The sequence below is a fragment of the Procambarus clarkii genome, chromosome 5, assembly GCF_040958095.1.
Source record: "Procambarus clarkii isolate CNS0578487 chromosome 5, FALCON_Pclarkii_2.0, whole genome shotgun sequence".
NCBI classification, from domain to species: Eukaryota; Metazoa; Arthropoda; class Malacostraca; order Decapoda; family Cambaridae; genus Procambarus; species Procambarus clarkii.
This window is the reverse complement of record NC_091154.1, coordinates 28521072-28533251: the sequence shown is the minus strand read 5'-3', so window position 1 is coordinate 28533251 and position 12180 is coordinate 28521072. Positions and strand designations below refer to the sequence as shown.

Sequence of the window (12180 nt, the reverse complement as noted above, 5' to 3'; positions counted from 1 at the left end):
AACCTTGCCCTCGCTAGGCCAGTGGTTATATTTTCCCTTCTCAGATTTGACTACTTCTGTTATACAGCATGCAGTCAGAGCTAGTCACAGTCGCAATCAGTCAGCGGCAGCCATAGTCAAGTCAGTCAGACTTGACTTCAGTCACAAGTCAGTCAGGCATTCACAGTTGTGGTAGCAACCAATCAGTTTGTAAACAACATGATCCTGATGTTGTTTACAGAACATCAATGTTATGTACTCTCATACAAACCCAATGTACCATCTCGTATATAAGTATGTCAGGGCAGTCAGTTAGTCAGTGTAGTCAAAGAGTCAATAGGGGCAGTCAGGACAATTAGTCAGTCAGTCGGGGCAGTCAGTCAGTCAATCAGTCAGAGCAGTCAGGGCAGTCAGTGCAATCAGTCAGTCAGGGCAGTCTACCTCCAAGATCACCATCCGATAGGAAGGTAGCCGAGAATCTGAACCGTATTAATACAGTACCGTATGAATCGTCTACACATGCTGGGAGGGGTGGGGGATATATCTGAGAGGGTATGGCATTGGGAGGGGGAGGGGGCTAGGATCTAGCCGGTTTGGGGGAGGGGGGCTAGGATGTAGCTGGTTTGGGGAAGCTGAGAGGATGTGTCGTGACCATAGCCAGTATGTGATAGTCAGCCTGCCACCTAAGCCCCCTATAGCCTGCCCGAAAATATTGTCCACCCGCCCAAGCCCAAAAACTCACCCTAGCCTGCCCACGGAGGAATGTCACAAGTGGAGTACCACAGGGTTCAGTTCTTACACTGGTAATGTTCATTGTCTACATAAACGATCTACCAGATAGAATACAGAATTATATGAACATGTTTGCTGATGATGCTAAGATAATAGGGAAGATAAGAAACCTAGATGATTGTCATGCCCTTCAAGAAGACCTGGACAAAATAAGTATATGGAGCACCACTTGGCAAATGGAATTTAATGTGAATAAATGCCATGTTATGGAATGTGGAATTGGAGAACATAGATCCCACACAATCTATAAATTATGTGAGAAATCTTTAAAGAATTTTGATAAAGAAAGGGATCTAGGAATGGTTCTAGATATTATGTACCTAACTCTGCTCTCATCTCACTATATTATGCACTAATCTATCCCTATCTTAATTATGGTATCTGTGCATGGGGGGTTCAACCACTGCAAACCACCTCAAGTCTGTCATCACCCAGCAAAAATCTGCTATCAGAATAATAACAAATTCTGCTTTCAGACAAGACTCAGCCACCCTTGTTTAAATCCCTAAACATGCTAAAAATAAACTCACTCCACACATTCTCTTGTGTCAATTACATTTACAAAACTCTGTTCTTAAATGCAAACCCTGCTCTGAAACTCTCTCTGGACAGATGTAATAGGACCCATTATCACCACGCCAGAAATAAATATCTGGTGTGAAAATCGATAAAATTGATAGGGAAGAATTTCTGAGACCCGGAACTTCAAGAACAAGAGGTCATGGATTTAAACTAACGAAACAAAGCTGCCGGAGAAATATAAGAAAATTCACTTTTGTAAACAGAGTCGTAGACGGTTGGAACAATTTAGGTGAGAAGGTGGTGGAGGCCAAAACCGTCAGTAATTTCAATGTGTTATATGATTAAGAGTACTGGGAAGACAGAATGCCATGAGCGTAGCTCTCATCCTGTAACTACACTTAGGTAATTACCCACCCAAGCCCCCCAAAGCCTGCCCAAAACCACCCAAGCCCACCCACACGTTCTAACCTACCCAAGAACGCCCACCCATACCCACAGAAATCACAATAGCGTGATGCATCAAATGAACAAATGAATTTATTCATTTGATGCATCACGCGATTGTAATTTTTGTGAACAATGAAGTAAGGGCAAAGAGGTAGAACAGCCTATTGGCAGAGCTCGGATGCATGGGGGAATTGTGTAAAACCCTGGTTTGTGTCTCAGAGAGACTGCAGGATCTGTGGTAGGTCAGGATAATTTCCCGGTTGCAATTCTTTTACCATGGCATAGCTTAGTTGATTTAGGCAGTGTCTGGGATCCTCTCGGACGTAGGTTTGAACCCTCGTCACTGTCCTAGTGGATTTGTTCAACGCCCACCCACCTAAACCCACCCAAGCCCACATACCCATTCGAGCCCACCCAAGACTGCCCACCTGCCCAAACCCACCCAGAAAACACTCAAGAATGCCCACCTGCCTGAACCCACTCAAGACCGCCCACCCACCTGAACCCACCCAAGACCTCCCACCCGCCCGAACCCACCCAAGCTCGCCTAACCCCATGAACCCACCAAAATGCCTATCACCCACTCCTCCTCCTCTCCCCCCACCTCCTCACTGTCTTCCATACGCCAACAATTAAGAATCCTTAATAAAGGTAAGATGTACATACAGTACTGTATTATAGCTAGCATAAAAAGTGGTACAAAAAGAGTGGTATTCAGTATAAAATGTATTTATAAGTTAATATTTTTGGGGATGTGGAACAAATTAGTTCAATTTACATTATTTCTTATGGAAAATTTGTTCTGAGTTATGACCCGTTTCTGGGAACAAATTAAATTCGTAAGTGGAGGTATTACTGTATTATGAATAACAGAGATCCCAGGACAGAGCCTTGAGGGACTCCACTTACAACATTTTCCTACTCTGACTTAACCCCATTTATACTAACTTTGTTTCCTTTGGTATAGCCATGCCCGAATCCAACTTAATATAGTACCCCCAATACCGTGAGCCTCTATCTTTTTAATCAGTCTACCTCCCTCACCAAAATGACTCCTCCCAGCATATTGTTTGTTCTGTTATTACACTATATACACACATTATATATAAGTATCTACATTTGTGTTCACCATAGCAAACCACTGAGCTGGTATGGTGAGTCCAGACAATAACAGGTTGCCACACAGAGTCAACAGACGACACTACCTCTCTCCTTCACCTACATTACTCCTCCCACCATACTTCACACAGCGCTAATTATCACCACAATCCTGCTATTATCCACTAAGAATTTGAATTTTTTTTTCTTGCGTCTGGCAGCGTTGCAGGCTATAATCACAAGCACTGCCCAGGAGTTAAACAAAGCTGCCAAAGAAATACAAGAAAATTCACTTTTGCAAACAGTGGTAGATAGATGGAACAAGTTAGGTGAGAAGGGGGGAAGGCCAAAACCATCAGTAGTTTCAAAGCGTTATATGATAAAGAGTGCAGGTAAGATGGGACACCACAAGTGTAGCTCTTATTCTGTAACTACACTTAAGTCATTACATTAGCATCAGGACTGAATATGACATATGGAATGCATGCTTGGTACATGCATGCTGGGGCAGTTTTCTTATACCCAGTTTTGAATGAATCATTTAATTTTATATGATTCTTTTGCATTGTCTGCTGGCTGTTTTTGTACTTCATTTTCATGAACCAAGCAGTTGTTTTGTATTGTTTTATCTGATTTTTGACTGCTTTCTTTGTGAGGATGATCATAACAAACCCTTGCTCCCTGTACCTCTTCAAGGAGGCCAGGTTCTGGCTCCTGGTCTCTGGTAGGCTAATAAGGCTCATATGAATGGTGTGGCTAAGCACAGAGAAGCTATGTCAATAAGAGGCCCCCTTAGAAATTGAAGATATTAATGATCTATGAATAATTTTATTTTATGTTGTCTGCCAACATGTTTTCTTACTGCCACATTACCTAATTGTAAATCAGTTCCCCTTAAAAATTTAATTATGCTGTCTTGAAGGTTGATATTTTTTCTTTCAGATAAACACCTACCAACTGGTCATCGTCACTGATATGCTGGATACATATGTAATGTTCCACTATGCTGATGGTGGAATTCAATGGCTTCAGGGTGATGGCAAAAATCCCAGCATACCTGATGCCAGGGGCCAGGCAGGCCTCATTTCTGGTGATGGAAGGTTCCACATATTAAGAGGTTCTGGAACAGACCAAGTTAGGAGCCTTGACAAGTATGTCGTACGGGGTGTGTGAATACTACTTAAGTTTAAATTATATCTTCCTTATTCTCAATAGCATTAATACAACTGTACAGGGGAGAAGGTGACACCCCTTGTGTCAACACCTGCATCAGGGGAGCTCCAGGATATTTCAAAATTCCTAAGTATTGTAGAACAGGTTGATGACAGTGAGTGGTATCCCAATGAACACAAAGGTGTAGTGCTTTGGAAAAATAGGTGAGATAACACAAATGTGCCAAGGGAAGTGAAAAAAAATTGGATGAGAAAAAGTTACCCCTAGTGTTAACAGGGCATATGACAAAATTCAAGAAGGCTGCCGGCAAGAGAAAAAACAAAACAAAGCTAGATTTTGGTGGTTTCAATGAAGAAAGCATTGATATAAGCAGTCTACACAATAAGTTGACAAAATTAGATATTATAGTGAACTGTCATGTAGAATTAATCAACAAATTAAGGGAAAATAATGACCACTTGAGTAGCAAAGTATTAAGTCTTGAGGTGTTAGTGAAAGACTTATGCAAGGAAAAGAATCAGTTGGAAACAAATTGCAAAGCCATGGAAGAGGAAAATAAACTCTTGAAAATAGCTTTGGAGTTTTAAAGCAAATTTAAACATAAATGACTACAATAGGTTAGGTAAGGAAATCCAACAGGAAAAACATCTTTTGTCAGTACAGATGGAAAAAGTTACACAGGAAATAGAACAATGCAAGAGGGATATGCAACTCATCTATGCACAAGTGGCCAAGAAGAAGGGAAAAATAGAAGTAGCACTGCAGTAACCAGGAAAAAACAAACATTAGGCTGGAAGTCAGAAAGGAATTGGCATCAAACTCGAAATTGGTGCAAAATACAGTTGATCAAAGTAAGTTCCCTAATAATTTTTGATTGCAAATAAAAGGAAATTACATCTAGGTCAGAAAGAGCTATAGAAGAAACTAAAGTAGTAGATAAAATTGTTGGACTAGTGGAAGGTCTTACAACCATAGAGAATATCCGCGACTACAGAGAATTGGCAGGTACGTAAATGGAAAAGATCGCCCTATGAGGATCACCCTAAATGATCACCCTAAACGATTGTTCAGAAATTACAAAGTGATAAGGAAGGAAAATTATTGTCATTAAGATGAGATCTTTCAAGAGAAGACAGAAAGAAGCTGAAATGGAACCTTGTAGAAGCAAAACGTCTAAATAAAACCAGTAATGAAGAAGATATAATTTTTTTTCTACAAAGTGATAGAGGTAGGCAGGCCAGTAAAATGATACAAAAAGGCAAGCCAACAAAATCACTAGAGAAAGTGGTAATGAAGAATAAGGAGAGAGGGAACATGTTCCTGAAAATTGTATACACCAACATAGATGGAGTGAGATCAAAGATATTGGAGTGAAGTGATGTAATACAACTGCAGACACCAGACATTGTTGCATTCACAGAGATGAAACTTGAAGGTAATATTTCAAATGAGGTCATATTCCCAAGGGCTACTCAGTTTGGAGACAGGACAGAAAAATTAGGAAAGGCAGTGGCATTGCTGTGGTGGTGAAAGAACATCTAAAGGTAAACAAAATAATGATTGCCAATCCACGAGAAGTTGATATAATAGCACTCGAGATCTGCAATTTGAATGATAAACTAATGATCATAAATGTATATAGTTCACCACCATACAACACATAGACCAAGGAGGAGCTGGATAGTAAATGAGAGGGTCTTATAATAATAATGAGAGAGATTAGAGCAAGAGCGGATGAAGATAGATCACAACTGTTGGTAGTCGGAGACTTCAACTTGAAATCCATAGACTAGGAGGCATATGAAGATAGAACAGAGGACTTTTGGACTTGTAGATTTGTGAACCTCATCCTGGAAACATTCATGTATTAACATGTTAAATATCTATGAGGATGAGGGAATGGGGATGTTCCCTTTATGCTAAATTTGATATTTACAAGGAAAGAGGAAGTGATATTTGACATTCAGTACCTTCCTCCCTTGGGTAAAAGTGACCATGTCTTTTTGGGAATAAAGTATTCACTGTGTTATAATCTGAAAGAAAATAAGGAGGTTGAAGCAGCAGAAAAATCTGTTTTCAGAAGAGGACATTATAGAACTTAGAAATTTCTTTAAGGAATTTGACTGGCAAGACTTGCTATTAGGAAATGAGATGTATGTCAAGTTTTGTGAAATATATGATAAAGGAACAAAAAAAAATATACCAAAGCAGAGATGCAGAACTAAGGAACAGGATTAGTTTAACTTGAATTGCGAGAAGGCCAGAGACCAAAAAAAACAAAAATGGAATCAATATAGGAAGAGGGCAAACCCCCCAAACATACCAGCGATACAAAGATGTGAGAAACAACTACACGGCAGTGAGGAGAGAGGCAGAAAGAAATAAACTCCACACAACCTACAAATTATGTGAGAAATCTTTAAGGAATTCAGATAAAGAAAGAGATCTAGGGGTAGTTCTAGATAAAAACTATCACTTGAAGACCACATAAAGAACATTGAGCGAGGAACCTATGCCATGCTTTCTAACTTCAGAATTGCTTTTAAATACATGGATGGCAAAAAACTAAAGAAAGTGTTCACGACTTTTGTTAGACCAACGCTGGAATATGTAGCAGTTGTATGGTGCCCATATCTTAACACTTTTGTGCTTTGGGCGAGCAAGCACCAGACCACCCCAAGGTGGGCCGGGCATTTCAAGTGAGCACACGGTAATACTGAAAAGTGTATACTCTTTTTTTTCAATTATGTCACCTCCTTTTTCATCCTAGGTTTTTAATTTTGGTATTAATGAGTTCACAATAGAATTCCCTACAGGAGTATATACTTATATAAAGTCCAAAAGCCTGGCATACCACCTGCACCAAAACTAGAAATTGGCAACGCGTTACTTGTGAGCACGCAAGAGCAATAAAATGTGTATACTCTTTTCACTTTGGTCACCTCAATTCTCGTCCTAGGTCTTTCATTTTGGTATCAATGTGTTTGCAATAGAATTCCCTACAGGAATATATGCATATAATGTCCAAAACTGTGGCGCACCACCACCACCTAGCTGCAGCCAAGCTGAAAGCAGGCCATGCGTTACCCCTTGAGTGAACACCCATTGGCCCACCCACTACACCATATTTCGCTCACAAATGTCTAATAATTTTTCCGGTTGATAACATAAATTTTATGTTATCATTATTTATGTTTATCATTATGTTATGTAAATTTTAATTTTATTAGTATTATTGTAATATAAAAAAATGGATTTGGACTGATTATTATAAAATCATAATCTTTATTATACAGTACAATACTACATATTTCTTTTTGCCAAGGTATCTCTCAGGGGCAGATTTGTTTTTAACTAATAGTATTATTGTTCCAGATGGAGCAACTGTGATAATCCAGGAGTGTGGATGTATCGTGTTGGACAGTTAAGTTTGGAGCAGAATGTTCAGTCCCCAGATACTGGCACCAGTGAAAGCAAAGGCCACAAAAGTGAGACCCAATCATGTGCTGTGGGAGGATCCATGTGCCATTCCAACTCTATTTGCACTGATTATGCATCTGGCTTCTGTTGCAGTTGTAAAGAGGAATATTTTGGGAATGGCATTAACTGTGTAGCTAAGGGTAAGATTTCATGAGTGCTAGTTTCTGTTGTTATATTGAAGCAGTTATTAAATGCTAATTAATTAATCAGGAGACAGTCTAATTACCTACCTAATAATGATTCTGTAATGTATACTATTCAACTACAAACCCAAGTGGTCTTAGCTCGTTAAGTGGTGCTAGTATACCCTAACAGATGGATATTAAAACACACAATAGCGATGAACAATATACTGTATGAGCTCGCTAATCCAAAGCTTGCTGATTTGAATATTTGAGCTATCAGGTGATTTTCGAGGTCAAATAATTTTCCAACTAAACTTCGCCTTATCTGAATAGCAATTTGCTTAACAAGAGATTTTTCCCTTCACGGATTTTACTGCCTCTTATGTAGCAGGCAGTCACAGGTAGTCAGAGACAGTCACAACCAGTTGCAGGCACCTAGTCAGGACCAGCAATCATTCACAGTTGCAACCAATCACAGACAGCCATATTCAGTCAGAACCAGTCAGGCAGTCAGTCACAACCATCACAAGTTCAGGTATTTACAGTCAGTCAGAGACACAGTCAATCACAATCAGTCAGGTATTCACAGTCACAACCATCATAAGTACTTAGTCACAACCAGTCAAAGCCAGTCACAGTTAGTAAACAGTATGAGTGTGATATCACTCAGCCAAGTCTCTGCCTTCTCAAGACCCCCAGGCCACTAGCTGGCAGGAAGAGCCCATATGATGTTAATTACTTCTAGATGCAGCTTGAGGGGTGGGGGATAGGCAGATGGGAGGGACTGGTGTGGAAATGGGGATAGCAAAACAGCAAGGCGTATAGCGAAAAAGCAAGGCGTAGTCTCCGTGGCATAGTGGTAAGATACTCGCCTGGCATTATGCGAGTGCTTTGTCCTGGGTTTGTATCCTGGCCAGGGAGGATTTACTGGGCGCAAATCCTTAACTGTAGCGTCTGTTTAATTCAACAGTAAAATGAGTACTTGGTTGTAAAAACGATTCTTCGCGGGGGTCGTATTCCGGGGAACATAGGATTAAGGGATTGCCAAAACGCTACTTGTACTAGTGGCTGTACAAAAATGTAAGAACTCTTGTATATATAAATAAAAAAAAAAGGAGGGATTGTGTGGAGATGTATGGAAGCGGGTAGTGGGGAGGGATGGTGTTGGGATTTTGGGAAGAAGGTAGCAGGGAAAGATGGTGTTGGGAAGGAGGTAGTGGGGAGGGATGGTATGGGGGATGGGTGGTGGAAGGATGTAGTGAGGAGGGGCACCCACTCTGCTGCCTGCCCACCCAATCTGCCACCTGTCCACCCAATCTGCCACCTGCCTACCCAATCTGCCACCTGCCCATCCAATCTGCCACCTGCCCATGTTTGTACTATGGTGCACATGGTTACAAAAAGTACTACTGTATCTAAACAGGAGGATGGGTTGCATTTACTCCTTACTCCTTATCTAGTTGTATAGGTTATTGACATATGCCTCTTACCTAACACCTCGCTTCATCACACTGCAATTTCCTGGCATTTCTAAGCACTTACATCATGTGTTTCACTCCAGTAAATGTCACCCTTAAGAGACGGTTCTTGTCTTTCTCATATTTTCCTATCCTCCTAAAATCACTGACATTTTCCTTTGAATTTAGGCCTTCTCCTAATCCTGCTATTTTCTCTATGGTTTTCATCTTTTCTGCTGCTCTGTCCACCCGAGATAATATTTCCTTTTCTAAACACCCAAAAATTACTGTGGACTTACTTCTATCTGCAGTGTTTTGTATTAGTTATACTGTATATTAACCAGCAATATAATAAATGTTATTTATACCCAGAGGCACCCCTGCGTGTTGTTGGAAAGGTTGTTGGTAATATCAATGGCATGGAATTAGAAGACTCTGATCTCCATGCCTATGTACTGACAGCAGAGGGCCGGAGCTATACTGCCATTTCAAGAATACCATCACAGATTGGCTATGATTTGCAGAGTATTATATCTCTTGGATCTGGCATTGCGTGGCTATTTGCAAAATCCATCGATGATACTGCCAATGGATTTTCCAGTACAGGTATGTATTTGGGTCACTATTTTTTTTATTTTTGCATTTACTGTAGAAATCATAGTGGATATAGTGTGTTTTTGAGAGATTTGTAAAAAAATTTAGTTTGTTTCTCTATTAACATGATTAATTTTGTCTTCCCTGGAGGGGCTAAATCATTTTATTGTTTCTTTGTACAGCATTTCCTGTCCCTTTATTTTCCACAGTAAAGAGTTGAACTCCATCCCTTTATATTAGAGTTAATTGTAATAGAACTTTGGATAAATGGACCTTTGTTAAATATTCCCTGACATCATATTAATTTTACAACTCAGGCCTTCATTATAGAGAAATAGTGTTTAGAGGCCATAGAAGATCAACATTTTCCACAAATACAGTATTTACTTAAATGATACTTTAAAGCAGAGTTTATATACTGATGAAAATAACAAACAGGTAAACCCCACTTAGCTGAAAACCAGGACACAGGAGCCAGAGTAAAAGGGCACCTTGCACTTCTACCATCAGCAAAGAATCGAGGGTGGAACAGCTGGTTGTCCCCTGGCTGCCTCCCTCTTTCTCCCAAACAAGGAGGGGTGGCAGGGCAAACAAGCTAGCATTAGTTTCATGAATTTTCAAGTGTTTGTTCACATTGTTGGTAGAGTTCTTTTTTTGTGGCTTTGAGGCTGCAGTCTCATTTCTCACAGCAGTGGTTTGTTTTGTTTTGCTGACTTTCTGGTGTTTCCCTGGTGGTGGTGAACATGATTAAAATTCATAAACAATTTTATTATAGTGCCACTGCTCCCCTGCATCTCTCTTAATGGCAAGGTTCTGGCCAATGGTTTCCGGTAAGCCAAAAAGAACTGTGGGCCTGATGGCACCTAATAGCTTGGCACAATATCAGCATAGTAGCTTCAGGAAACCACAAGGGGCTCTCCCCAGAGATAGTGAATTGTTTATATTTTTTTAACCCTTTAACTGCACGGCCTATAAATATGACATCCCCCCAGTGTGCAGGAAATGAAACCTTGGGAAAAAATTATTTTTTCTTCAGAAAGTGTCAAAAACCCCTCCCTGTATATGGGTATAGCAATGCAAGTTCGAAATTGTACTTACTTTGGCTGCTATGGGGTCCAAAAGGTGGGCCGTGACGTCATAATTCCCCGTGCGCCAGAGCAGTATGCACCCGGGGGCGGTGGGGCGCCCAGGGCGGGGCGCGTGAATTGCCGTGAATATATTTTTGCACATTTTTTGCGCACAGTTCCAAATACATTTTATTTGTTTTTACATGCTAATCCTATGTATAATGAACATGTACACTATATTATGGCAGTAAAACATCCGTACTGTCCGAAGACACTGTGTTACATGCATGACACTTGTGTACACATATGTTGCACATATTTACCATGTATCATGCTAATTTATGTATATATACAATCTATTTACAGACTATACACTGTCACACACTATATACATTCACCATCAACACATTCAGAACACCGCGAGTGTGAGCAGCCACACCCCAGCCAGCCCTCCCTCACTCCTCCAACATTGTATTCACCAACATTACTCCTCCAAATCATACAGTTATTCACACCAATGTTTCATGTTCATTTGTTCATTTATGTATACTGTATTTGCAACACATGTACACACTCTACACTGTCACACACTATATACATTCACCATCAACACACTCAGAACACCGCAAGTGTGAGCAGTCACACTCAGCCAGCCCTCCCTCACTCCAACATCTTACTCGCCAACATTGCTCCTCCCACCATACTGTTATTGTATTTATTACACAATTTACACATGTTATATATACCTATCTACATGTTTTATTTACCAGAACTATGCAAGTAAGCCGGTCATGTGTCCAAACAGTACAGTGGCCACCATACACTGCATGACAAATCACACAGCAGACTGCAGACGACGCCACGTTTACGACGTCACCTCCCTCACCAAAATAGCTCCTCACAACATATTCCTGGTGCTGTTATTACACTATTCCACACACACTGTATATACCCATGTACATGTGTGTTCCCCATAGCAAACCACGAAGCTAGTATGGTGAGCAAAACAAGAGTTACTGCCACACAGTGAGGCTACCTCAATTCTCTCCCTTCCTCCTTCCTACGCACAACGCTCATTATAACCACAATCCTGGTCACTAATACCTGTAAATGAATAATTGACCACAAGTTTATTTTGAAAAGGAACCTAAAAAGTCGTTTGAAGATTCCTAGATGGACGAAATAATGTTGTGGTGCTGTGGCTAGCGCTGTGAACATCGTGAACAGCATTGAATCACTGATATTTGAACATTGTACCAAGTCATTATCACACTCGGGCTCTTCTATAATACTATCATGGCTAAATAAAACAGATTATATATATATTTTGACAATATTAGGCAATGCTGTGGTCACACGCTGAACAGCAGTGCTGTGCGCTCATGCTGCGAGTGCCAGCCTTGGTTGCTCACTCACTACTGAGGCTCTGACACCCGGCAATGTGGA

At 40.5% G+C, this 12180-nt stretch overlaps 1 protein-coding gene across 3 annotated transcripts in view; it reads left to right on the top strand.

Moving 5' to 3' along the window:
• Ndg (Nidogen) overlaps positions 1–12180 on the top strand; it is a 142965-nt gene that overhangs the window by 42649 nt on the left and 88136 nt on the right. For all 3 annotated transcript variants that reach the window (XM_045749091.2, XM_069300139.1, XM_069300129.1), the window contains exons 5-7: positions 3781–3989; positions 7387–7631; positions 9446–9679. In XM_045749091.2, coding sequence (XP_045605047.2) covers positions 3781–3989; positions 7387–7631; positions 9446–9679 — 688 coding nt within the window. The remainder of the gene's footprint in view (positions 1–3780; positions 3990–7386; positions 7632–9445; positions 9680–12180) is intronic.